Source organism: Petromyzon marinus, chromosome 63 (genome assembly GCF_048934315.1).
Source record: "Petromyzon marinus isolate PM22_M1 ecotype Great Lakes invasive population chromosome 63, UKy_Petmar_22M1.pri1.0, whole genome shotgun sequence".
NCBI classification, from domain to species: Eukaryota; Metazoa; Chordata; class Hyperoartia; order Petromyzontiformes; family Petromyzontidae; genus Petromyzon; species Petromyzon marinus.
This window is the reverse complement of record NC_133729.1, coordinates 4,638,490-4,665,916: the sequence shown is the minus strand read 5'-3', so window position 1 is coordinate 4,665,916 and position 27,427 is coordinate 4,638,490. Positions and strand designations below refer to the sequence as shown.

At 47.3% G+C, this 27,427-nt stretch overlaps 1 protein-coding gene across 2 annotated transcripts in view; it reads left to right on the top strand.

The window, feature by feature from the left end:
- The window catches only part of LOC116956012 (myosin-7), a 36,510-nt gene that overhangs the window by 3,207 nt on the left and 5,876 nt on the right, over positions 1 to 27,427 (top strand). The window contains exons 4-35 of one of the 2 annotated variants that reach the window (XM_032977398.2): positions 2,043 to 2,186; positions 3,704 to 3,860; positions 4,167 to 4,194; positions 4,348 to 4,444; positions 4,807 to 4,899; positions 5,306 to 5,369; positions 5,585 to 5,683; positions 5,830 to 5,933; positions 6,135 to 6,273; positions 7,341 to 7,459; positions 8,090 to 8,239; positions 8,799 to 8,969; positions 9,200 to 9,509; positions 10,189 to 10,253; positions 11,545 to 11,632; positions 11,820 to 11,937; positions 12,238 to 12,361; positions 13,387 to 13,523; positions 13,734 to 13,989; positions 14,200 to 14,442; positions 15,598 to 15,774; positions 16,455 to 16,600; positions 16,853 to 16,943; positions 17,466 to 17,609; positions 19,222 to 19,467; positions 20,859 to 20,985; positions 21,274 to 21,392; positions 22,058 to 22,254; positions 24,649 to 24,832; positions 25,444 to 25,609; positions 25,731 to 25,855; positions 26,558 to 26,866. In XM_032977398.2, the coding sequence (XP_032833289.1) occupies positions 2,043 to 2,186; positions 3,704 to 3,860; positions 4,167 to 4,194; positions 4,348 to 4,444; positions 4,807 to 4,899; positions 5,306 to 5,369; positions 5,585 to 5,683; positions 5,830 to 5,933; positions 6,135 to 6,273; positions 7,341 to 7,459; positions 8,090 to 8,239; positions 8,799 to 8,969; positions 9,200 to 9,509; positions 10,189 to 10,253; positions 11,545 to 11,632; positions 11,820 to 11,937; positions 12,238 to 12,361; positions 13,387 to 13,523; positions 13,734 to 13,989; positions 14,200 to 14,442; positions 15,598 to 15,774; positions 16,455 to 16,600; positions 16,853 to 16,943; positions 17,466 to 17,609; positions 19,222 to 19,467; positions 20,859 to 20,985; positions 21,274 to 21,392; positions 22,058 to 22,254; positions 24,649 to 24,832; positions 25,444 to 25,609; positions 25,731 to 25,855; positions 26,558 to 26,866 (4,737 nt within the window). Of the gene's footprint in view, positions 1 to 2,042; positions 2,187 to 3,703; positions 3,861 to 3,900; positions 3,919 to 4,166; positions 4,195 to 4,347; positions 4,445 to 4,806; positions 4,900 to 5,305; positions 5,370 to 5,584; positions 5,684 to 5,829; positions 5,934 to 6,134; positions 6,274 to 7,340; positions 7,460 to 8,089; positions 8,240 to 8,798; positions 8,970 to 9,199; positions 9,510 to 10,188; positions 10,254 to 11,544; positions 11,633 to 11,819; positions 11,938 to 12,237; positions 12,362 to 13,386; positions 13,524 to 13,733; positions 13,990 to 14,199; positions 14,443 to 15,597; positions 15,775 to 16,454; positions 16,601 to 16,852; positions 16,944 to 17,465; positions 17,610 to 19,221; positions 19,468 to 20,858; positions 20,986 to 21,273; positions 21,393 to 22,057; positions 22,255 to 24,648; positions 24,833 to 25,443; positions 25,610 to 25,730; positions 25,856 to 26,557; positions 26,867 to 27,427 lie in introns of those variants that run through there. The other variant, XM_032977399.2, reaches the window with a different exon arrangement.

Below are 27,427 nucleotides of genomic sequence, written 5' to 3'. Positions count from 1 at the left end.
CTCTGTAACAGGTGATTGGATTCTGGCCTTTGTGAAAACGTAACAGATTGGTACTTAATTTACTTAGATGGCAGAACACTGTGTAACACTGGGCAATCTTATTCCAACGTCACTCCACTCAGCAAAGGCGTTGCACAGGATTCTGTGCCGAGTCCTATTCGATATACAAATAGTATATCATCAAACCATCTCATAAAATTCACCTTCATGCCGATGACGATGCTCTGTACCCCAGGATCTTCATTAGATAATATAAATCTAACATTAAAAGATTACTTTACAGCCATTCAAAATAACGTAATAGCTTTCAAACTCCAGCTGAATGCAAACACCCGGCCAAGAGTGTTAGTTTCTGAGCCACAATGCTACAACAGCTCAGAGCCATTGTACTTTGTCCTTAACTACTCTACAGTGCAATAATTGAAAACGCTTTCCTCATTCAATACCTGGACATCTCACTCGATTCTCATCTCAACTTCCATCCAATAATAATAATAAAGAATAATGGCCATAGGGACTTTGTATAAAAACAAATGGTGTTCTTAACGTCTGTATCGAAACATCTGATAACTACGACCTGTATGATTCTCCAAGACTATGCTGACATTGTAGACACATTCCACCTTTAAAACCATATTGGATTTGTTAAATCTTACGTCTAATCCTTACGCTGTACTTTGGAAACTATTCCACTCATCACTGTGATCTTTACTCTAAATACTGCTTTATCACCCTCTTCAAACCCAGAGTGAGATTCAATTGGCCAAGTTCATCATTAATACACACACACACAACTCAATCCATTATCTATCCGAAGTGTTTATTCAGGACCAAAACCCTAAAATATTTGATGTACCACAACACTAAAGTGCACTGTACCGAATACAACTCACATGGTTCTTACTCATTCAAAACACCTGTTATTCCATCGCTCCCATCTCAATCGCAACATGCTGTCTGTTTGCAAACTAAATAAACAATGACCCCTTCACATATATAGTCTCCACATATAAAATAAATAAATAGATGTAGTATGCGAACCATCAGCCGCATGGCCTTCTGGGAGTGCATCAATTCAGCAGCATTGCTTCAAGACGAGCAAACTCTGGACCGGTTTCAACATTCAGCAGCACAGCCAGGCTTGATTGAATCAATGCTGAACTGATGATCTTTCAAGAAAGGATCCTCTCTTTACGCTATGGGTCTTAGTTCTACGCAAAATGATATAGGGATGCATAACACAAAGTAATCATGAGCGTCGTTGTGGAGAATACACATAGAATACATCAGCAACGTCTTCTTCACAATGTATTTACATGTTAGTATAATGGTCTCCCTTTGTCCGATTACAGTTCTGTAACTTTATTGTAATTGGGCTATAATGAGTCTATAAAAAATCTGCACAAGTCGACTTCTGCTACAGGCAATTTATCAATCAGCATGAATTTGTGCTTGTCCAGTATTTTAGACTCCTGATGTGACAACACATTTGGTTTTTCACCGATTTCTATTTCCTTCATTAATGTACTTTCTTTGATTTTATTTTACTTTTGCCATTTTGGTGGCCCAGGTTACTCTTGCCAATAAGGTCATGTCCTGATCTCTTGATTTCTCACCTGGTTTAAATGAAATAAACTTGAATGACTATAAATGCATGCACACACATGTTAGACACACATACAAAGACAAAGATCCCCTGTAAAGACTTAACAGACTGTAGGGGCAATTGATTTTAGCGAGCACCTATAAAGGCCGGCACGGCACGCGAGAGGGGTGGGTGGCCAGCACCACGCCCGGCCGCCTTTGTCTCCCCAGTGGCGATGTTTACACACTGCACCAAGCACTCCTTTGAGGCTGAGCTGACCTAGGGGAGGCTCAGGACCGTTTCAGATAATCGTCACTGGTGTTGGTTGTGTCCTTCATGAGCCTCCTCCATAATGCATACACATCTGATGAGCACGGTTGGTTGGGTAAGGTGCGAAAGAATTTCAACATACATACATAGACGTAAACATTCGTTTCTTCCATGACTGTGCACGCAGACGGTCGTCGTGAAAGACGTGGACGTGATGCAAATGAACCCGCCCAAGTTCGACAAGATCGAGGACATGGCCATGCTGACCTTCCTCAACGAGCCTTCCGTGCTGTTCAACCTCAAAGAGCGTTACGCGGCATGGATGATCTACGTGAGTGCCCCGATATTGGCGTATTGTTCGTACTAGGAGAGGCACCGGAAAGTAAGATGTACCCCAAACTTGTGCTCGGTGTCAGTAAATTTAGACGAATCTGGTAACACACACACATCAATTGTATCATGTGATGTACCTCCAACTTATGCTTTGAAATACTGGAAAAAAAACGTGTCGTACATCCAAAATATAAGGCACAGTGTTACATATTTTAATGCCGCCCTCTTTAAAATTTGGTATCATCACTTTCACAACTTTTAATGACCTGTTGAGAAGTAAAAGAGTCATTGAAATCAGTGGGGTATTTATAAATAGATCACCCCACTGAGGTTTAATGAGCCTCTATGGGGTGATCCATGTATAGATTCCCCACGGTGAATCATTCGACTTCAGTGGGAAGTATGATCTCCAGGAACAGATTTCCAAATTTGCTGAGCATTTCTGTGAAGTCTTGGAAAGGGCAAACCCCTTACCCACAATACCATCATGTGACAGTGTGGGGTTGAGCCTGCTAGGGCTGTGCAGCCTGAAATATTGGAGGAAGTAGCCACTCTCTGTAAGCGATGTGTCATCTACCGAGGAAGTATGAAGAACAATCCAGAACCTGAGACCAGGTAAAGCACCAGGCATATAGGATATCCCAAGTTCCCTACTGAGGAAGGGTTCCGATTAGGCTACCCAATATGGTATGGGTACCGCAGGATTGCAAGGATATCCTGGTGGCGCCCATTTTTAAGAAGAGGGACCTCATTGATTGTGTCGGGGAAGGCCCTGGCAAGGATTATTCAACATCACCTTGTCAGGCACACTTAAGAGAGGCTTGCAGAGCTTCAATGTCATTTCAAACCAGGACGGTTCTGCACAACCTTCCATATTTTATGTTCAAATGCTACAACTGAGTGGGGAATTTGAAGACTACCTACATCTCTGCTTTACTGACCTAATCAAGGCCTACACTAGCATCAAGAGGCCAAATCGTTGGGTTATTCATGCTTTCCGAGTCCCTGACCCTCAGCTAATGATCATTAAAGACATTCACGATGTTGCGCAGGCTCATGCAACGCTGCATGGCCAGGAGTCAAAAGGTATTTCCTGTTCAACTTGGGGCTAAATTGTTGTGACACGGACTAGAGAATAAATGGGATAATGTGGCATGAAAACATTTGGAGCCGAGTAGTACCAGCAGTGTCAAGATCGGCCTCTTCGGAGGAGGCTCGTGAAGAGGCATCTTCCCTCCAACAACAATTGGAGGTGGAGGAATAATGCTCACGAGCAGAGCGCGAGGTGGCTAAAACCCATCAAATTGGCACAGTGGAGAACACAAGTGGTGCAAGTTCCAGCCATTTCAGTGAGCTAACTCATAACACCTGGGTGGGTTCGATGACCTCCTGCCGGCTAGCTTTCCACACTTAACGCTGCTCAAAGTTCACCTAGCCTGGCACAAGTGCTGTGGTTACATCACCGTCACTTTGTCGCGAATGATGCCTCTTTATATTGTGTGTAACCACCTGCAGACGTACTCGGGGCTGTTCTGTGTCACGGTGAACCCCTACAAGTGGCTGCCCGTGTACAGCTCGCAGTGTGTAAACGCGTACCGGGGCAAGAAGCGGCAGGAGGCTCCTCCACACATCTTCTCCATCTCCGACAACGCGTACCAGTACATGCTCACGGGTACGTGTACACACACACATACACCTGCGCATACACGCGTACCAGTACATGCTCACGGGTACGTGTGCACACGCGTGTACACAAAAACCTGCGCATACACGCGAACATCAGTACATGCTCACTTGCACATGTACACACGCACACTCCAGTACACATGCACATTGATGGCTCACTACAGTACGCCTATCTCTCTGCCAGTCTATATCTTTGTGTTTATGTGTGCTCTCCACGTGTCTGCCTCTGTCCATTGTCCCAATGGCCTGCCCGCTTACCTGTCTACCTGTCTCTCTAATTTACATTCCACAGACAGAGAAAATCAGTCCATTCTCATCACGTGAGTCTAATGCATTCAAGAGCATGATTTTGATTTGTAGGCAAATCTTGGGTGAAATGCCTGTGATTGCCTGTCGGTCTGCCTGCTTGCGTGTCTGAGTGCGTGACTGAGCGTCTGTGTCTATCTACCTGTGTCCGTCTCTGTGATGGACAGTGGCGAGTCCGGCGCGGGGAAAACGGTGAACACGAAACGTGTCATCCAGTACTTCGCGTCCATCGCCGCGGCGGGAACAAAGCGCGACACCAGCAAGGTGGGGACACGGGGAGAAACGGAGAGACAGAGAGACACAAAGAGACATTGGGATGTTCGGCCAATTCCACTCAGGAGAATGTAGCTTATTGTAGGAGATAACTAGAGAACCCGGAGAAAAGCCCACTTAGACATACAAAGGAGCAATGTACTGCTGATGAGACCTAGAAGGTCAAAGCTGGTCCAGTTTGCATGCTCAAGCAATATTGGTCTTGAAAGCCAATAGGCCGATGGACTAAGATATATTTCAATTACGAGTGCTTTTTACCACGGTAACACATGATTTTGTGTACATCAAAATTCCACACAGATGGATTCAATCACCCATTGCGATGAGTGCGTGAACTCGTGTGATCTTCGCAGGGGACCCTGGAGGATCAAATCGTCTCGGCCAACCCCGCGCTGGAAGCCTTCGGCAACGCGAAGACACTCAGGAACGACAACTCCTCACGCTTCGTGAGTCTCTCCCATAGGGTTGACACTTATCGTGACCCTTGAGTCTGACCTTGATAACCTTTACTCTGACACCCGACCCCTTCCAGTCCCCGTGTGTCACTGTGCACCATACGCATGCATGCGTGCATTTGCATGCGTGTGGGCGTGCTGCCGGCTACATCGCTCCCTCATGTGACGTGCCGGCCTTCAAAGATGCTCGCTAACAGCACTTGCCTCAACAGTCTTGTGAAAGGCTATACGGGAGTTTTTTATATATTTTTTTCGATTTAAAGCTTTCGCGACTGCAGGGATTCATCTTCTTGGTTCTTTCGGTAAAGTCACGTAGAATGGAAATAAAATAATAAAAATAAAACGTAATAAAATAAAAAATAATTCTTTATATTTGTCTTTGCGCGTGCGTGTCCAGGGCAAATTTATCCGCATTCACTTCGGAACAACCGGAAAACTGGCGTCCGCCGACATTGAGACCTGTGAGTCCACGCGGTTCCACTGAGGATCGTTCTCATACTGGGTCGGGCTCAGATCTACTGATGGTGCCCAACCATTAGGGGCATCGTTTATACCAAGTTTGCCTTCCTATTTACTTATCTGTATACCAAGTCTGCCTGTCTGTCTAAACATCTGTATATCTGCCTTTCTACCTATCTGTCTGTATTACATCTCTGTATGTCTTTCCGTCCATCAGATCTGTTGGAGAAGTCTCGGGTTACGTTCCAGCTCAAGGCTGAACGCAACTACCACATCTTCTACCAGATCCTGAGCCAGAGGAAACCTGAGCTCCTGGGTACAAACAACAACACGACCACTACCACGATCATTCTCACCACCACCACCACCATTGTCATCATCATTCACTCTTTCTGCTCGATCCCTCTCTCCTCACTTCCGTCTCCCCCTCTCCACTCGCTCTCCCTGCTCTCCTCTCCCCAGACATGCTACTGGTGACAACCAACCCGTACGATTACTCCTTCATCAGCCAGGGACAGGTCACCGTGGCTGGATTGGATGACGGAGACGAGCTCATGGCTACGGATGTGAGCTTCCTCCTCTTCCTCATTTTATCAACTCGAGAGAGCACGATGAGTTGCTCTGTCAGTTCATGTGTCAATTCTGCTCCTCATCATGTGCTCTGCAACTACTCACTTCAGCTCCTACTCTCCTGATGTCTAGGCAGTGATTGTGTTCACAGATGTGATGACAGTGTTGATGGTTGTGTTGGTTGCGCCTCTCTGCAGAGTGCCTACGACATCCTGGGCTTCACAGGGGAGGAGAAAGCGAGCGTGTACAAGCTGACGGGTGCCATCATGCACTTCGGCAACATGCACTTCAAGCAGAAGCAGCGAGAGGAGCAGGCGGAGGCAGACGGCACCGAGGGTACGGCGACGCACGGGGACACATGAAGACACGCTGTGACATGCACACATTGGTAGCCACTGGAACGGGGGCGTGCGCGAACAAGCGGAGACACATGGGGACGAGTGGATACTCTGGTAGACAAAGGAACATGGAAGGACGCCAGGGAGGACAAACAGGGCCACTTGGGAACAACGGAGAAGGGTAAACTTGTTGACGTTTTATGAAAGTTATCAGAATGAGAAATTACACACGTCTAGTTTGGAACACTCAAGCTGCCAAGTCATGAGATGACGTAAAACATTATGAAGTCTTCACCTTGGCAAGCAAGTTAAATGGTTTTAGTTTATCTGCAAGCTTTTGACGACCGTTTCATTATTTTGGCCGTCTTTTCTCTAGGGTACCTCCCAAAACACAATACAAATTCACAGTAGAATTTTGATTGTATGGGATCATCTTTACTAAAGTTATCACGATCCTCTGTTAAGACAGATATGATGCCAATAGGACAATTTGGATGAAAATTAAAAAGAGGGACACGTGGAACTGTCAACTTCCCAACCCTCACAGTCCAAACAACATTGACTATAGGCAGCGGTGGCACAGATGGACAGTGCTAATGCATGAACATTGTTTATTTGGATTATTTAGTTCTTTAGGTAAGGTCACTTAAATAGGATCAAATTAATACAAATGTAATAAACAAAAAACTACGACGTTTCGATCACAACACAAGCAATCGATGACGATCGCTTGTGTTGTGATCGAAACGTCGTAGTTTTCTGTTTATTTTATTTTTATTAACTTTATCCCATTTACGTGACTTTACCAAAAGAACCAAAGAATATGAATTCCTACAGTCACGAAAGCTTTAAGTCAACATTTAGTTGTTTACGTCTTAACTTGGTATCCTTGTTCACGAGTTTCTTCTTTGGGGACTTGCCCTTTCTTTGATGTCATTGCGTGTTGACGTGCAATTGTACAAGTGTTGGTACAGTATGTACAATTCCATTATTATCATTATTTCATCTAAATTGAAAATTATCGAATACAAAGACTCACGTGGGGGGAATCTTTGCCGTTGACAGACGCCGACAAAGCGTCGTACCTCATGGGCCTCAACTCGGCCGACCTCATCAAGGGCCTGTGCCACCCCAGGGTCAAGGTCGGCAACGAGTACGTGACCAAGGGTCAGAACGTGCAGCAGGTGGGCGGCTCCTGATGGCGACTTCCAACGAAAGCGAACCCCCCCCCCCCCATTATCTGTACACACCGACTGTGACATCACCATTGTCACAACCATCATCAATTATCATAAAGATCATATCCATCAACAGACATGTGCTTAGAGTATTTGGCTGCGATAAATTTTCACTTCGTTGAGCTATCATTTGTGGCCAGATCGCTTCTGAAAACGAGCTAGACAACTCAGTGGGCCTTTGCCTGGTAAAAAAGTAAGTTTTTAAATAGTTAAGTTTATTCATTCGTTTACGACAATATATTTTTATCATTTGCTTGACATCATTATGAGCATTACATTTGTATTTTGATTGTTTGATTGATGTACTGTAAATTGTTTGCACTCTGGAATATTTCCCCATGTCTCCTCTGGTTAAAACTTAATGTAAATAAAGGCAATAAATCTACCAGGGGTGTAACAGACAGCCTGGGACCCTCTGTGCCCTACCACAAGTATTCACTGCTCAGTCACTACACCACCCTGGCAACCCCTGCCTTCCCCCCTCCCCCTGACTAATCTTCCCCCCACCCACCGACCACCATGGACTTCCGTGCCCCACCAATATATTTACCCAACGGCCCCCGCTGCGTCTGCCAGGTGTCCTATTCCATCGGTGCACTGGCAAAGTCCGTGTACGAGAAGATGTTCAACTGGATGGTCGTGCGCATCAACCAGTCGCTGGAGACCAAGGCCCCACGACAGCACTTCATCGGCGTGCTGGACATCGCCGGCTTCGAGATCTTCGACGTGAGGACACCACCGCCAACAACGCCACCTGCCAGCACCGCAGTCATCAAAGACAAAGATTCCCCCATGTAGCCTTAACAGACTGTTTGGGCAAGTGCTGTTAGCGAGCACCTATGAGAGCCGGAAATGCACACGAGGGGGTGGGTGGCCTTTGTCTCCCGAGTGGCAATAGTTTTACATATTGCACTAGGTACTCAAATGAGGCTGAGTCGACCTAGGGGAGGCCCAGGAATGAGCGGGAATCGAACTCTCCCCACCATCTCCATCATCACCACTACCACCACCACCAACATTGCCACAACCTTGACCATCCATAACCTGCCAGCATCACTCACCACCACTACTACAAATGCCATCGCCATCGCTACCACTACTACCATCGCCATCGCCTCAACCATCACCACCACCATCATCACGCACGGCCATCATCACCGTGTTAAGCATTGCCACCACCAACACTACTACCATCGCCAATACCACCACCTGCCTGTCTGTCCATCCGTGCACTCACCCATCCGTCTGTCCCTCCGTACATGTGTCCTTCTCCCGGTGTGCGCAGTTCAACTCATTTGAGCAGCTCTGCATCAACTTCACCAACGAGAAGTTGCAGCAGTTCTTCAACCACCACATGTTCGTGCTGGAGCAGGAGGAGTACAAGAAGGAGGGCATCGAGTGGACCTTCATCGACTTTGGCATGGACCTGCAGGCCTGCATCGAGCTCATCGAGAAGGTGGCTGCCGCTGATGATAACTGATGAAGCTATTCATGATAGCAGTGGTGGTGATGATGATGCTGATGATAAAGCTACTGCTACAGAAGCTGCTGCTGCTGCTGCTACTGCCACTGCTTTTCTGCTGACAATGATAATGGCGGTGATGATGCCTCTGCTTCTTTTACTGCTGATGATAACAATTGGCAACAATATCGATGACCACACCCTTTTGCCTGGGTGCTCCGCAGCCCATGGGCATCATGTCCATCCTGGAAGAGGAGTGCATGTTCCCCAAGGCGTCCGACCAGAGCTTCAAGGCGAAGCTGTACGACAACCACCTGGGCAAGTCCAACAACTTCCAGAAGCCGCGCATCGTCAAGGGAAAGCTGGAGGCGGACTTTGCGCTGGTGCACTACGCCGGCGTGGTGGACTACAACATCTCGGGTTGGCTCGTCAAGAACAAGGACCCGCTCAACGAGACCGTCGTCGGCCTTTATCAGAAGTCCTCACTCAAGCTGCTCGCGTTGCTGTTTGCCAACTACGCTGCTGTAGATGCTGGTGAGCAAGCCACGACACAAATTTCTCACCCACTTGTTCTGTCACCAAGTCATTCGCTCACTCATTTGGACGCCGACTTCCTAATTTCTCGAATCGATCGCTCACTTATTTGGTACCTTGCACACTCGCTGACCTGCTCAATATTTGGCTCATTTACCTGCTTACCCACTCAATCACACTCATGGTTACTCACTCTCCCACACACTAACACTCACCCACACACCCAACCACTCGCTCTCTCATTTTGTCTCAATGTGCTGCTCCCAACATATCATCCATAACACGGTTTAATCCCAATTGATCAGCCATAAGTCAGCTCTGAGGATGATGTATCGGAGTTTTACTTCAACAAAGCAACAGGAAAATCAACTTCTAGCCTTTGAGTACAGGACACATAGACATGACAGGATAGGGAAACCAACTGGGAAGACAGTGATAGAAAGAAGCAGGAAAGTGAAGTCAATGTAATCAGGAAGAAGACATTGTAATGGGTGGGAAACGTGTGCGCAGGATGGAGGAGGGCAGGTTACCGTGACAAAGATCAAGCAGCAGCTTGAAAGCCGGGTGTCGACTTTAGAACTACAGGACATAAGGGGGAAGTAGGGGAGTGATGAGACATCATGATGACCTCTTGACCTGGATCTGTGTGCACTTCCCTCCATCTCTCCCTAAACACCAGACACTACCAAGAAGGGCACCAAGAAGAAGGGTTCCTCCTTCCAAACGGTGTCAGCTCTGCACAGGGTGAGCAATCGCAGGAGGGGTTTTAATTACAATTAAAATAATTACAATTATTTTACGGTTTGTATAGTATTTTTGGTTCTTTCGGTAAAGTCACGTTGAAGGGAAACAATAAAATAATAATAAAATAATAGAAATCTAAAAAACAATTGTTTTATAATAAAAAATATATATAACAAACAAATACTGTACACTGTAATTTACTCGTAAAAAACTGTGGTGCATGCCGTGTGAAGTGTTCAGGGGTGGAGGGGTTTACTGGGAGGGTGAGGGAGGGGCAGTAGGACATCCGCGAAAAAGAGCTTCATAGCTCATCGGATTTCTTTAGTATAAATAAATAATATTCTGACTCATTAGAAGCGTCTGCACAGTCGTTTGAACTACGCAGCTTGGCTTGTAAATAAACAGTGAGGCTACGAAATACAGCGGCCAGGAAAATGGCCTGGGACCATATATTTATGATAAGTATTATGATTTTTTCCACCAAAAATATAATTTAGTATAAAAAACGCAAAAACGAACCAAACGAGATGAAAACCGAAAAAAGTGTTAACTTATGACGAAAGTAATAACGAATCTCGATTTAAAGCTTTCGTGACTGCAGGGATTCATATTCATGGTTCTTTCGGTAAAGTCACATATAAGGGAAATAATAAAATAATAAAAATAAAACAATTAAATTCTCACGACGTTTCGATTGCTACACAAGCAATCCACAGCAAGAAAATGTTTAAAAAGTGGTGTTTTTTTCTTAACGTTAGCACCACGGACAGCAACTGGCGGTTATTTAGATGGACGAGTCCATCTATGCTCGGAACGGAGGAGGGGACTCGTCCGTATGAACAACCGCCAGTTGCTGTCCGTGGTGCTAACGTTAAAAAAAACCCGCCACTTTTTTAACATTTTCTTGCCGTGGTTTTCACACCTGATGATGATTGCTTGTGTTGCAATCGAAACGTCGTGATAATTTTATTGTTTCATTTGTATTATTTTATTATTATAATCCCTTCTACGTGACTTTACCGAAAGAACCATGAATATAATAACGAACCATCATAAATCTAGTTAACGTATATCGGGGTACACATATATAATGATCAGAATTCAATCTAATATTTGGTGATGCCCTACTTTGTTCATTAATCTGGTTTCCCCTTACACATTCTTGGGACGCTAAGCTTTTACTTAGTTCGCTGACGCCTAGCGCCACCACTGACGCTTGCACCGTCGTTACCTGTCGATCTTGCACTGTGAACAGTGATGGACTCGCGCACCCTCGTTCTCACCCTCGCAGGAGAACCTGAACAAGCTGATGACCAACTTGAGGTCCACGCATCCTCACTTTGTGCGCTGCATCATCCCCAATGAGGAGAAGAAACCTGGTGAGCACACACACCTGTACAGAGATTACCGGTGTAGCCTACGTAGACTTACCGGGGCAAGTGCTGTTGCGAGCACCTATCACACACACTGCCTTGCTGTGCACACCTGGGCTCTCCCAGTCACTCACCTGCATCTCATCCCCGCCCCCTGCGTCCCCCCCCCCCCCCATTTGGCGTGCCCCCCCAGGTGCGATGGACAACGCCCTGGTGATGCACCAGCTGCGTTGTAACGGCGTGCTGGAGGGAATCCGTATCTGCAGGAAGGGATTCCCCAACAGGATCCTCTACGGCGACTTCAAGCAGCGGCAAGTCATCGTCATCATGAGATGCATCATCATCACCATTGTTGTCATATGTAATATGATTGTCATGATTGTCATAATCATCATCGTCATCTTGTTCAGATGAAGTATCATCATAATTATCACCATCACTAGCAGAAGGAGCACCGTCATTTCATTCACAACTCCTACAAGATCCCCACTACCACCATCGCTGTCATGACCATAATTGGGCAGCCGAATCATTCATTGCCTTGACGATGATGTCTCTGACCCAACCACCCACCCTGCACTCCATACCCCACCCCCTCCACCACTACACAGGTACCGTATCCTGAATCCGAATGCCGTGCCCGAGGGACAGTTCATGGACAGCCGAAAATCGGCTGAGAAGCTCCTGTCCACCCTCGACATCGACCACACGCAGTACAAGTTCGGACACACCAAGGTGCGAGAGGGGGCCTCCTCAAATTATTATGATTATCACGATGATAATGATCACAATGATGAGCATGAGTGAGTGAGTAAACGAGTGAGAAATTTATCACAAAATTCATGAACAGTCTTTCCGGTTTCAAGAACAAAGATATATTTTGAATATTTATTTAACTCGTGCCACTTAAAATTATAATCCAAGGAAACATTCCACAATGCAGCCGAGCCACAATAATCCAGGCTGCTTTACCAAAGCTCAACCCGAACCATGAAGCTGGCATCACACATTCACGCATACTAATGCTGTTTATACTAATATGACTAAATATATTCACTCTGCCAATGGCCCTGCTTGGCCCCAACGCACAATCAGACGTCTTGTAAGGCCAGCATATTACAGTTTGGTTCCAGCTCAAGTCGGGAAACGGATAGTAGATAACCACCCACACAACGACGGCTCCACAATGGCTCAGCTCGGATGTGCCAGTGGAAAAAGAGAGTGCAAGAATCCACTGCACAACTGCCGTGGGATCTGGCAGAAGGAAGCGATGGCTACGTGTGGAATCGGAAGTTGAGTGCTTCCCTTACCTAAACCATTGGAAGGCACGCCATGTTCCTAGGTTTCCACGACGATGACTCCTCACCACTGGGCAATGCTACGTTTGAACGACGTTACGTGTGCCGCTCGTTGCAGGGGGTTTGTGTGTTGAGCCCAGGGTCCACCATGGTTAATACTGCGGGATGCGCTCACCAAAAGACACGCATCGCCCGCTTCACATGTTGACCATGGCGTCATGGTCAACATTTGATAATATTGCTAATAAATTACTTAATTGGGATACCCACGTGCAGTAGCAACATCACCCCTGGCAGAGTAGTGCCCACTTGCAGGCGGGTGCTTCGTACACCTTGTGTCGCACAGGGACAACAGCTACCACCGGGGACTTCCCCCGCCGCAGGACACTTTCCTGGGAGGTGTATCATAAATAGCTAGTGCAGATCATGACCCCCCACCCCATCACGTTTAACCCCGTGCAGGTGTTCTTCAAAGCCGGTCTGCTGGGCACGCTGGAAGAGATGCGAGACGACCGTCTCTCAAAGATCATCACCCTCCTGCAGGCGCGCCTGCGTGGGTTACTGTCACGCAAGGAGTTCGCTAAGATCATTGAGCGCAGGTGAGGGGTGTGGGGGCAGGGTGTGGGGGAGTGGCATCATACAGGGTCACTCAGGGGTCACTATAGGTTAGATGATTGATGCAAGTGTGGTGGGTGGCTGATAATGGTGGTCGATGATGTATAATATGACAATGGTGGTAGAAGATGAATGGATGAGGATGATGATGATGACGACGATGGTGAGTCACCTTCTTGTATCCGTCGCCACAGGGACGCGCTGCTCGTCATCCAGTACAACATCCGCGCATTCATGGGCGTCAAGAACTGGCCGTGGATGAAGCTCTTCTTCAAGATCAAGCCGCTGCTCAAGAGCGCCGAGACCGAGAAGGAGATGCAGAACATGAAGGAGGACTTCCTGAAGCTGAAGGAGGCCTACGCCAAGTCGGAGGCACGCCGCAAGGAGCTGGAGGAGAAGTCGGTGTCGCTCCTGCAGGAGAAGAACGACCTCGCCATGCAAGTGCAGGCGGTGCGTAAGACAAGCCGGCCTTACCTGGGCAATGACGATTGACAATAACCGCAATGACGATGTACATTGAATGCTCGCTGTTGAACTCAAAATCCTTCCTTCTTCCATCTCTTCACCCACCCCCCACTGTCCCTGTGCCCACATCCCCCCAATCACCACCATGACATTCATCTCCGCCTTCCGCCCCCCTCCCACCACACACACACACAGGAGCAAGATAACATCGCGGATGCCGAGGAGCGCTGCGAGCAGCTCATCAAGAGCAAGATCTCTCAGGAGGGGAAGATCAAGGAGCTGACGGAGCGACTGGAGGAGGAAGAGGAGATGAACGCCGAGGTGACGGCCAAGAAGCGCAAGCTGGAGGACGAGTGCAGCGAGCTCAAGAAGGACATTGACGACCTGGAGCTCACGCTCGCCAAGGTGGAGAAGGAGAAGCACGCCACGGAGAACAAGGTGAGTGGCGGACCACGCCTTTGACATTATATCAATGTATACTGGAAGTTAAAGATCTGATGTTTATATACTTGCCATTATGTGTTGGCTGGCCAGGTGGCTCAGCGGTAGTAGTGGGAGCGGCTCTCAATGGTTGGGGGGGTTTACTCAAACCATCATGCCTTCAGGGTCGATCAAAATAAGTACCACTTTGTGGGAAAAGCGAGAGTGGTTGTCCTATGGATAGGATCGGCCCCGCCATATTAATGTGCAATTCCCACCATTGGCTCAGGGCTGTAAACAGGAAACACCACATCATTTATCATTTACAATTTTGTTTACATTACAAGTTTGCTATGTATGTGTCACTCGACACCCTGAAGACCCTTAAAAATGGGATGTTCCATTTGAGACAATTATCCAAGTAAAATATTTAAATAAATAAAGCACGACTGATGTACGATTGATCAATGAAAACACGCCAAGTCATTGTGTGAACGACATTGGTTCCCCTACGTATATTTATTTCCTCTTTTGGGAAACAAATATCCAGCATACGTTTGTACCCACCAGTTAAAAGCTACAGACTTGTGGTGTAATGGTTAGCACATTGGACTTGGAATACGGAGGTCACCGGTTCGATTCTGGTGTAGCAATGGGCAAGTTCCTTAAATCCCCCTGCCTAGAGTACACACCACAGGTAGTTGATGGGTAAGGTCACATGTGGTTGGGTAAATTGTGGGTACCCCCAAACTCTGCCAAGACATCTCTAAGGGCTCTCTGGACATCTCTTCAAGTGGAGTTATTTCTGCCAGCAGTGGTATTCAGAATCACAATCTTTATTTAGACCGGAGGAATCCGAAGAGCTATGAAGCTGTCCAGTAGGGGCGGGTCAGAAAATATTATCAAGAATTTGCAGAGCTGCACTTTTACATTTTATATTTCTTACATTCGAATTTATATCCCCAGTAAAAATATTTTTTTCTCAAAAAGATAATTTGCTAAATCAATGATACTGGGTCACCGCATGTTTTTGGCAAGAGCAATCCATATACACTATGGGGCCCTGTACAAATCTGACTCCATTAATGTCTCCACGCCCTCCACTCGAGCGCGCCTTCTCACCCACGACCTGCTCACCCACCCGCTCACACACACCCACTCTTCCGACCACAGGTGAAGAATCTGACGGAGGAGATGGCCGCTCTGGATGACATCATCGCGAAGCTGACCAAGGAGAAGAAGGCCCTCCAGGAGGCTCACCAGCAAACGTTGGACGACCTGCAGGCTGAGGAGGACAAGGTCAACTCGCTCACCAAGAGCAAGGCCAAGCTGGAGCAGCAAGTGGACGACGTGAGTGGTCCACCAGTATGGTCCTCGAGTTGCCCAAAGTGCCGACCAGTCACACTGACCCACCAGGTCCACCAATCTTGGTTTTATTTTTTATGCCAAATCCTTCTTTAGCACTGAACTATTACGACTGCACAAGACAGAAATTCGGCAGAAGTTTGAATTCTGTTGTCGTACCAGTGGTGGAACCCCTATGTCCTACATCACTGCAATTGAAAGAATTCAACATCAAACTTGGAGGTTGATGGATGGTCCAGCACTCGGCGATTTGCTGCAGTATTTTTTTTTTATTTCTGCTACGACCACGGTCAATTTTCCCATGGAATTCCCTCATTGATTCCTCCACCAACCATGGGGTGTATATCTACCAGACTGTTTCATCAGATCCATACTGTGTTCAACCACCACCACACTGCAGATCACAACGCTTCTCTTTCTGCTTCCTGCTAATCGTTTATTTCTCAAGCTCTGATAAGCTTACTCAATTCAACAAGTGTGTCACCTTATCCATTATAATTTTAATAGTGATGTTTGTTGCCGGCCACTTCACAATTTGGACCTTTGCTCATCAACCATGGTAATTTTTTTTTTTAAATCTCCCACCATCAGACCAGTTTCATTGAGACCCCAGAGTCTATGGTTATTGCTGTAATCACGCATGTGTCTGCACGTACGTTCCACAGCTGGAGGGCTCACTGGAGCAGGAGAAGAAGGTGCGCATGGATCTGGAGCGCGCCAAGAGGAAGCTGGAGGGAGACCTCAAGCTGACCCAGGAGACCATCATGGACCTGGAGAACGACAAGCAGCAGCTGGAGGAGAAGTCCAAGAAGTAGGGTGCTCATCACCATTGTCATTATCGTCATCATTCATGACCTGTGATTGGTTGACACATGGTTAGGTGGTCCTAGGTTTGATGGCAATTATGTGTGCTTATGCGTGCGCTAACGTCTGCGCACGTTTGTTTATATGTGAGCGCTTGCGTATGTGTATGCACGTTTGTGTTTGTACACATGGGTGAGGTGAGTGTGTGTGTGTGTGCATGTGTTTATACATGCGTGTGTGTGTGCGTGCGGGTGTGCAGGAGGGAGTTTGAGATGAACACTCTGAACAGCCGAATTGAGGATGAACAGGCACTGGCTGCTCAGCTCCAGAAGAAGATCAAGGAACTGCAGGTGATGTACACATCAATGAGCCTCAAGACTCACTTTCAGGAGGGTCCTGCAACATTGGGATGTTTGGCTGATTACATTAATGAGTGTTTTGCCTTCATGTGGAAGTAAACTAGAGAACCCAGAGAAAGCTCACCACCCATGAGGGAAAACATGATAACACTCTCCAGACATAATGGTCGATTAAAGATAATGGTGGAAGTGTTAAAAGATCATTGTTGTTGTAATGATGATGATGCTGCTAACAACGACCCTGATTATAATGCCAATGATGCTGATAATCGTGACAATGATCACAGCAATGGTTATGTTAATGACGATGATCAGGATGATCATAATTCAAATACAAATTCAGAGGACAACGTTGCTGTTTCTTCTGCTGATTATGACGATGATGATCACGGCAATGATCATGAAAATGACGTTGCCGCTGATTTTGTTTCTGCTGCATACGACAATCATGATCGCAGCCACGTCAATGCTGCTGATGGTGAAGATGCTGATGATGATCTCGCCCCTCCTCAGGCGCGTATTGAGGAGCTGGAGGAGGAGCTCGAGGCTGAGCGAGCGGCGCGCGCCAAGGTGGAGAAGCAGCGAGCGGACGTGGCGCGCGAGCTGGAGGAGATCAGCGAGAGGCTGGAGGAGGCCGGAGGAGCCACGGCGGCGCAGGTGACCCCCACCCCCCCCACCACACACAGAGAGAGACAAAGGTCACCCGTGTAGTTTGCACAGACAGTTGGAGCAAGTGCTGTTAGCACGTTTAAATGCGTAATTGGAGTTACACCATAAAACCTTTCTTTTAGGAAATGTTTATGAGCAGCATACATCGTGTGTGTTGTTGCGGGTTGAATTGACAACGTAGTCTTAAGCTAACAGTGTGCAGGAACATTTAAGAGAAACAAGAACGAGAATACAAGTAGTTCAATTAGAATGAGTATTTTTTTAATGTTAGAAATTAAGTATTTTAATGGAAGTGGGAGCAGCCATTAGGGACAACTGGGGTGCGTTCAATGTGCAGAGCACTCTGCCCTCGTGGCGCTAGCTCTTATTGAATGGTCGCCATTCAATAAGAGCTAGCAACATGGCGGACATTCACTTCCAATCAGATATTGAAATGATCTGACACACGCCCACCTAACACTCAGCGGGGCAGCTCCTCAACAGACCGCTGGTCTAGAATTAAAATGTAAGCTATGGACGTACTGTGAGTCAAGAGAGGTATAAAGAGGTAGAGAGCTACTGCAGCAGTGAGTTAGTGAAAGGAAGAGCCTACATTCACCTATTCCTCCTTCAACCACCCTGCACAATTGGCTCCTTCCCCTGCCTCCATATCTCATTCCTTTTCTAAAGCCGATTACTGACAGCCGTACTACCCCCGACCATCCTTCCCTTATTTTTCCATTTTGTACTGTAGTCAGTAAGCATTGCCAAGCGCCTTAACGAAAGGCGCTTTATAAATCCAATATAGAATAGAACAGTGAGATAGACTAAAGTTGTGTATAAGGTAAATATATACAGAGAAAACTTTGTAAAAGGGAGTTAAAGTATAGTGATGATAGAATACATATTAAATCAAATATAAACACTAACTTAGAAGTAATTTATTACCTATAAAACAGAAAGTATATCGACGAGGGAAGTTGTTTGTAGCTCATTGAGTACATAACTCAAAAGAATATCTTAAAGAGAGGGTCCTTGCCTATAAAATCTGGCAGTTCAGCATTGGTGCAAGGAAGCCTGGCTATACTGACGAGGCACACAACATTTAAGTTGGACTTTTGTTCCTGTCCACTTGGAGTTTAAGGCCTGTGCTTAGCAACCATGATGATAAAAACAATAGGAGACGCTGTGTGTGTGTTGTGCATCTCTATGCTTATCTGTTGCATGGAATTCTGTGAACCCGCGACCGTGTATTTAGTCTGCCAGGGCACTCTCTTGTGTTTTAAATACATTTTTACATGTTTTTGTTATACCCGGTAAGGCCCACTGAGCTATTTAGCTATTTTTTAGAGAAGCAACCTGGCCCCAGATTATAGCTCAAGGATGTGGCGTTTCATGTGGAAATTTATAGCAGCCAAATACTCTAAATGCATGTTACTAAATATGGAGGGGAAAAAATTGGAGGACCCAGAAAAAAATCCACACGGCTACAGAGATAACATGTAAACTCCAAATATACAGGCATCAGGGTCGGGATCGAACCCACGACACCCTGTATATCTAACAAGGTAGTTAACATCTCGCCACCGCGACACCCCTACTATCTCCCCCCGCAACGCAGATCGAGTTCAACAAGAAGCGGGAGGCCGAGTTCCAGAAGCTGCGTCGCGACCTGGAGGAGTCGACGCTGCAGCACGAGGCCACGGCGTCGGCGCTGCGTAAGAAGCACGCGGACAGCGTGGCCGAGCTGGGCGAGCAGCTGGACAACCTCCAGCGTGTCAAGCAGAAGCTGGAGAAGGAGAAGAGCGAGCTCAAGATGGAGCTGGACGACATCGTCTCCAACATGGAGTCCGTCGTCAAGACCAAGGTGAGCGAGTGGCGGGAGGCGTCGGATGCGGCCCGGGGCCCATAGACGTTAATGACACTTGTCCTAGTTTTCCCAGCACAAATAAACAACTCAGCACCTTCGTCAATAACACTGTCCCCTGAAGAGGAACAATAATACAGCAGGCGACGTCTCAGGCAACGGGCCTTATTCCATAGCAGAGAGATCTCTCAGAAACGATTGAGTTCAGTGCTTGTGCCTCGTGAGTCCCTCGAGTTGATGACTTGTGGTTCGTTGAATTCAGGACCCGTTTCTCATTGAGTTCTGGATTTTTGTGTCATCGAGTCCAGGATGTCTCTCATTGAGTCTCAAGAGTCCGTTGATTCCTGGAATCGTGTTGCATTGGTACGTACATGCCCGTCTGAAGTTTGCCAATGAACATCTGAATGATTCAGAGGACAACTGGGTGAAAGTGTTGTGGTCAGATGAGACCAAAATGGAGCTCTTTGGCATCAACTCAACTCGTCGTGTTTGGAGGAGGAGGAATGCAGCCTATGACCCCAAGAACACCATCCCCACCGTCAAACAGGGAGGTGGAAACGTTATGCTTTGGGGGTGTTTTTCTGCTAAGGGGACAGGACAAGTTCACCGCATCAAAGGGATGATGGACGGGGCCATGTAACGTCAAATCTTGGGTGAGAACCTCCTTCCCTCAGCCAGGGCATTGAAAATGGGTCGTGGATGGGTATTCCAGCATGACAATGACCCCAAACACACGGCCAAGGCAACAAAGGAGTGGCGCAAGAGGAAGCACATGAAGGTCCTGGAGCGGCCTAGCCAGTCTCCAGACCTTAATCCCATAGAAAATCTGTGGAGGGAGCTGAAGGTTCGAGTTGCCAAACGTCAGCCTCGAAACCTTAATGACTTGGAGAAGATCTGCAAAGAGGCGTGGGACAAAATCCCTCCTGAGATGTGTGCAAACCTGGTGGCCAGCTACAAGAAACGTCTGACCTCTGTGATTGCCAACAAGGGTTTTGCCACCAAGTACTAAGTCATGTTTTGCAGAGGGGTCAAATACTTATTTCCCTCGTAAAAATACAAATCAATTTATAACATTTTTGACATGCGTTTTTCTAGATTTTTTTGTTGTTATTCTGTCTCTCACTGTTCAAATAAACCTACCATTAAATTTATAGACTGATCATTTCTTTGTCAGTGGGAAAACGTACAAAATCAGCAGGGAATCAAATACTTTTTTCCCTCACTGTACATGTCCACTTGTGGTGCTCAGGCTTTTGACATACAACCAGCTATCACTGCTACTCATGTAGTTGTTGATGATGATTATCATATTGATAACTATGATGATTTTTGACATTATCAATGTTGCCGTCACTAACCTCGTCGATTTTCTCCCACGTCGCGGATGCCAGTCGAACCTGGAGAAGATGTGCCGCAGCTATGAGGATCAGCTCAACGAGCTCAAGGTGTCATCGGAGGAGAACCTGCGAGCACTCAACGACCTCACGGCGCAGAAAGCCAAACTGCAAACCGAGAACGGTGCTCCTTCCGGCACACACACGCCACATCATCAGCGTCATCGGCTATGGTCAATCCACTGCTGGATGATGGCCTCCCCAAGCAGCCACCAACGCTCATGATCCTGCCATCTAATAACCCACCTGGCACCCGCTCACACACTACGGCCGTGTGTTGTAACAATGGTCATCGCTATAGCAACAATAATAATGACGATGGATGGATACAGGCGCATTAATACAACAAAGGGTACAACAAAGGCACATTAAAAATAATGAACAATTTGCGCACCTCCCTCACCCCGTGCAGGCGAGCTGTCACGGCAGATGGAGGAGAAGCAGGCGCTCATCACGCAGCTGACGCGCGGGAAGCAGTCGTTCACTCAGCAGGTGGAGGAGCTGCGACGACAGCTGGATGAGGAGCTCAAGGTAAGATAACAGAGAAGATGAAGCTTGAATGAACACTCGACCCGTCCGACTGGTGTTGGCCCGGTGGCTCTGAGGCCAGAGCGCCGAGCCAGCACTGCTGAGAACTTGGGTTCAATCTGGGTTTCAGCCGTGCTAAATGTTAATAAAAAAACTCACATTAGTCAATAACACTGCCCTAAAGAGGAAAAAATATTATAATACGTAACGTTTTGGGTAATGACCCTTCTTCATAACAGAACAAAGGGCCATCGTTACGTGCTTGTGCATGAAAGCCAACGCAGTCTCGGTCTTGTTAAATGTAATTGGCATATGTAATGGACTATTTTTTACGCATAAAACACCCAATACGCTGTTTTTCCGAAGAACAAATTCTCACTAGGCACCAAGTTTGTGTGTATTTGTTATAGTAGGTGAGACATCAATAGACCGGAATGAGTGCTATTTGCAAGCATGATCTGCATCACCATAATGACAAAAGAAGATAATCAAACCCCTACAATGAAGTAAATGAAAATAAAGGCGAAAATAAACAAATAGAACTAAGAGCAAAAACAACAATAGTGAAATTGAGGAATTGACCTCCACCGCGACCACCACATGCCCCCCACTGCACGACTGACCTGGGGCACCTCCCCCACACCCCCGCCCCCCCCCGCCCCCCACAGGCGAAGAGCGCGCTGGCGCACGCGGTGCAGGCAGCGCGGCACGACTGCGACCTGCTGCGCGAGCAGTACGAGGAGGAGCAGGAGGCCAAGGCGGAGCTCCAGCGAGCACTGTCTCGCGCCAACGCCGAGGTGGCGCAGTGGAGGACCAAGTACGAGACGGACGCCATCCAGAGGACCGAGGAGCTGGAGGAGGCCAAGTACGGACGACGCTCACCACCACCACCATCACCACCACCACCATCACCACCACCACCATCACCACCACCACTATCACCACCACCACCATCACCACCACTACCACCATCACCATCACCACTACCACCATCACCACTACCACCATCACCACCACCACCACCATCACCACCATCACCACCACCATCACCACCACCACCATCATCACCACCACCACCACCACCATCACCACCACCATCACCACCACCACCATCACCACCATCACCACCACCATCACCACCATCACCACCACCATCACCACCATCACCACCACCACCATCACCACCACCACCATCACCACCACCATCACCGCCATCACCACCACCATCACCACCACCACCATCATCACCACCACCACCATCACCACCACCACCATCACCACCACCACCACCATCACCACCACCACCATCACCACCACCATCACCACCATCACCACCACTACCACCATCACCACCACCACCATCACCACCACCACCCCGCCACCACCACCATCCCTTCCATTGTCTTCATGCAATCAGTAGCCTCTCAATAAGAATTGTTAAGGCCGTGGTAATCAACTCAGGGTGATTTTTTTTATCACGACTGCTGAGCACAACCACAAAGGTCCAAAATACAAAGCAGCCGACAACAGATGAAGATGTAATAAATTAAAGTTAGGTTTCTTGAATTTGGATAAGTTATAAGAATTTGAGACAATAGATGGATGGAATCCTAAGCTGAGCAGTGTGAGGACAGAAGCAGTAAGCAAAGTCTTTCAATCTGCAGTGTGGTGGTTTAAAAACGTATGGATGAGACAAACCGGAGTGGTCCTCAACATGGGCAGAGGAGGCAATAAGTGAAGTTCATGGGAACAGTAACCATGGTAGTAGCGGTAGAAGAGTGATTAACCAGGAGAGTTTTCAGCATTGTGGTTTGTGGGTGAGAGCGTTGCCCTCGGGGGCGAGATGGTGGACCTCTTGGCGTTTGACGTGGCACGACTCCCGCTGGGAAGTGGCGCACGGGCGTGCTCCTCGCTCGTTTTATTTTGGAATCAAAAGTTAAAGATAAGACGAGCAAGTAGTGGGTCCGAGCACCGCGCACACTTGCGACGCGCATACAGGTAGACACATGGGCCCGGACACATGGTGGATGAGAGGATGCACTCACAGACACACACACACAGAGGCGGCCACCGCCACACTCCATTCCCCTATCCTCAACCATAAGTTAGAAACAGCTTGGGAGGGGAGCACCGGGCCCCCTTGTCACGTGTTCGCCTGCCACCCGATTAGCACGGATCAGCTATGTACGGTGCTGAAGGAGTTCAAAACATACACATACATACACCCGGAAACTAATGTTTTTAGATTTCTGGGCGTCTAGTGAGTTTGGGTTGCATTGTTTGGACCCAGTTAGGGATATTTATTTTTATCCTAAATGTTCTTTGAGTGGGTACAAGTCTGACCGGCTCTTTATTCTTTACGGTGGACAATATTGGGTGAGGTGGCTTCTAAGTAGCGAGTTGTGGCTTTGGTTTGTGAATGTATTCAGGTTTACAATATCAGGGGTTAGGGTTTGGCTCTCAGATGTAATGCCCACTCCACATGAGCCATGGCCATCTCTTGGGCCAGTAGGGTTGGGTGTCCCTCTGGTAAAAAAAATGTTGAGAGGTAGTTTAGAGCTCTCCAAATACGTTCACAATTTATTAAGTTCAAAACGCTGGTTTCACATGATATGGTGCTCTAAGGCAGACCCACATAATTTTGTCATATATCCAAAATACCCCCAATGTACAAAGAAGAGTCTAAGTAGCATAACCTACAGTGCTTCTCATTCTCGCTTGTTAAACATCCAAAGCATTTTGGACTCGCTACGACTGTTCACCAATTGTCACCAGTTGTTGGGGATGTTACACATTCGACACCATTGGCCGAGTTATGATGTTTACAATATTGACACATCCACAACAAGTGCCAAAATATAATTAATTGAAAATTCGAAGAAATGTGTTTATTTGTTCTCCGTATGGGTCGTGTTAATATAAGAGCATCTTGTATTAGATTTGTGGTTTTCCCAGGAATTATCTCATCCAAGTGCTAGCCAAGCTCACATGTGCTTAGCTGACAAAATCTGATGGCATCGGACGCATTCAGGGTGATTTTAGTTGGAGCAAACTAGCCAATCTTCCTCCTCCTCCTCCTCCTCCACGGCTTACACCTCCTCCTCAACCTCCCCTTCCTCTGCTCCTATATCCTTCCCTTCATTCCACTTTCATCTCCTCCTCCACTGCTCCCACCCCCTCATGCTCCTCCATCTCCTGCTCTCACCTCATCTTCCTCCACTTCTCCCACCTCCTCCATGTCATCCCCGTGACCACGCAGGAAGAAATTGGTGCAGAGGCTGCAGGACGCGGAGGAGTCTGTGGAGGCCGCCAATGCTAAGTGCTCCTCGCTGGAGAAGACCAAGCAGCGTCTGCAGAACGAGCTCGAGGACATGATGGTGGACGTGGAGCGCGCCAACGCAGCGGCCGCCGCCCTCGACAAGAAGCAGAGGACATTCGACAAGGCACGGGTCACACGGGGAGACACGGGTCACAGAGATCAGAGATAACACAAGCACGCTGCATGTATCTGTACATGTATCTATACACTTACCCACATACACCTAAAGTGGGGCAACGTGTAAGTACTTAAACTTCTTCCCAAAATGTCTGGTCAGTGAAGAAGAGTGTCCTGTTGACGGGGTCTAGATCTTTCTCTCGTGGAGGTCCTTCAACCAAAAGTGGCATGAGCCATCCATTGCTGGGCTGCACCTTTACCTTTCGCCATCTCACTCTGCTTATGTCACGCACTCGTTGAGCAACCGAGGTCAAAGCCCTCCCAGCGCTACTCTGTTAGAGGCCACTCATTCTCTTCCCCAGCCATCCATGCTAACAACTCCCTGCCTCTGTTCCATGTATCCCCTGCCTATGACTATGTGCCTCTTTCTCTCTACCAGCTAAGCCCACTGGTTTGGTACAGCCTCGAATCTGGGTTCAGTATCATCCTTTTCTCCGATGCCTGCTGCCATCTCTCCTCCCAAGCAATTGCAGGGCTGCACCTTTCCGCCTTTCGACGCGATCACCCTGCGGGTTTTGCCATTCCGTGAGCTCAATCTCGGCGTCGTCGTCTCCGCAGGTCCTGGCCGAGTGGAAGCAGAAATACGAGGAGTCGCAGGCGGAGCTGGAGGGGGCGCAGAAGGAGGCGCGGTCACTCAGCACGGAGCTCTTCAAGCTGAAGAACGCGTACGAGGAGAGCCTCGACCACCTGGAGACCATGAAGAGGGAGAACAAGAACCTGCAGGGTGAGCAGTGAGTGTGTGCGCGCGAGAGAGTGGGTGTACGTGAGGAGCGATAGCATAGATTATGGCTCATGATTACGCGATCATGATGACGATAACGAGGTGTGATTTTCTGCGTGCACAGAGGAGATCTCCGATCTGACGGAGCAGATGAGCGAGGGAGCCAAGACGGTGCACGAGCTGGAGAAGCTGCGCAAGCAGCTGGAGCAGGAGAAGGTCGACCTGCAGGCGGCGCTGGAGGAGGCAGAGGTGACGTGGGGCAGGGGACAAAAACAAAGATGTAGCCTACACAGACCGTTGGGGCAATCAAGCATAAGTGAGAAATTCAGCCACCCCGATGGAGACTCAAAATCAGTGGTTCGTCCTGCCAGCGTGACTGACAAGGACAAAGTGTCAGGAAAATGCCAGAGTATGAATTGATGCACGTTGATCCAATCCCCGAGTCGGCTTGAACTGAGAAAATAAAATGTTGCTGCCGTCTGACCGCAACTCATTTATTATTTAGTCGGCATTTTTTATTGAATTCATTGTCTTAGGCTAGTCAACGACATTGTGGAATTCTAGTCACGTTTTCTTCTGTGGATTTCATTCGGTATTTCTCTTAGCCTAGTTGAATAATAAGTCAAAAATGTAGATGATTATGTTGGTGTGTGAGGGGTGTGCTATTTCCTCCCCCTTCCCAATATTACTAGGTGAGCCAAGAAGTAAAAACAGTTACTTCGAATATGTTTATGCAGCCAATAATGTTTGGTCTTCCTCAGTGGACTGCAGACTCGTATCATCTCATCATAGGTGGTTTGCTCTTATGCAGGCAGTCATAGTCATCATCATACTTGATACTTTTCCTCCACTCAATCACAGTTGTGTGAACTAAAATAAAAATACAAAATTTGCTTGATGAATAGTTCTGTTGCTAATTTCGTTAACGAAACTATCGCTGTCCCAACGCAGGCCTCCCTGGAGCACGAGGAGAGCAAGATCCTCCGCGCTCAGCTCGAGCTCAACCAGATGAAGGCCGACATCGATCGCAAGCTGTCCGAGAAAGATGAGGAGCTGGAGCAGGCCAAACGGAACAACCTGCGAGCCGTTGAGACGCTGCAGACCGCCCTGGAGGCCGAGACGCGCTCAAGGAACGAGGCGCTGCGCATCAAGAAGAAGATGGAGGGCGACCTCAACGAGATGGAGATCCAGCTGAGCCACGCCAACCGCTCAGCCTCTGAGGCGCAAAAGCAGCTCAAGATCGTGCAGGCACAGTTCAAGGTTCGTGGACGGCCAAGTACAGAAATGCTCTAAAGATTTGTCTTAAAGCTGGCATGATGGAATTATCGTACGATAAAAGTCATAAATAAAAATGGATCGTCATTGAAAATAAATGGGGAGGGGGGGGGTCATCATCATCATTGTCAACCATGATAAATCTACTGAGGTAGCCTTCCTCAGTCATTATTCTATGCGCATGCATGTAATTATGCCTCCCTTGCAAATAATAATAATTAAGTCATTTTTTTTATTTAAAGCTTTCGTGACTGCAGGGATTCATATTCTTGGTTCTTTCGGTAAAGTCACATAGAAGGGAAACAATAAAATAATAAAAATATAAACCAATTAAATAATAAAAAATATTACAAAAAAATATTATAAAAATATAAAAAATTTATTGTTTTATTGTTTTATATTTTTATTATTTTATTGTTTCCCTTCTACGTGACTTTACCGAAAGAACCAATAATAATTACGTCATTTGTTTATCTTTCTGTTCCTATCCCCTCTGTCCATGGCTCTCTTTGTCCCTCATCTGCCTCTACCTCTGACCATCTACCA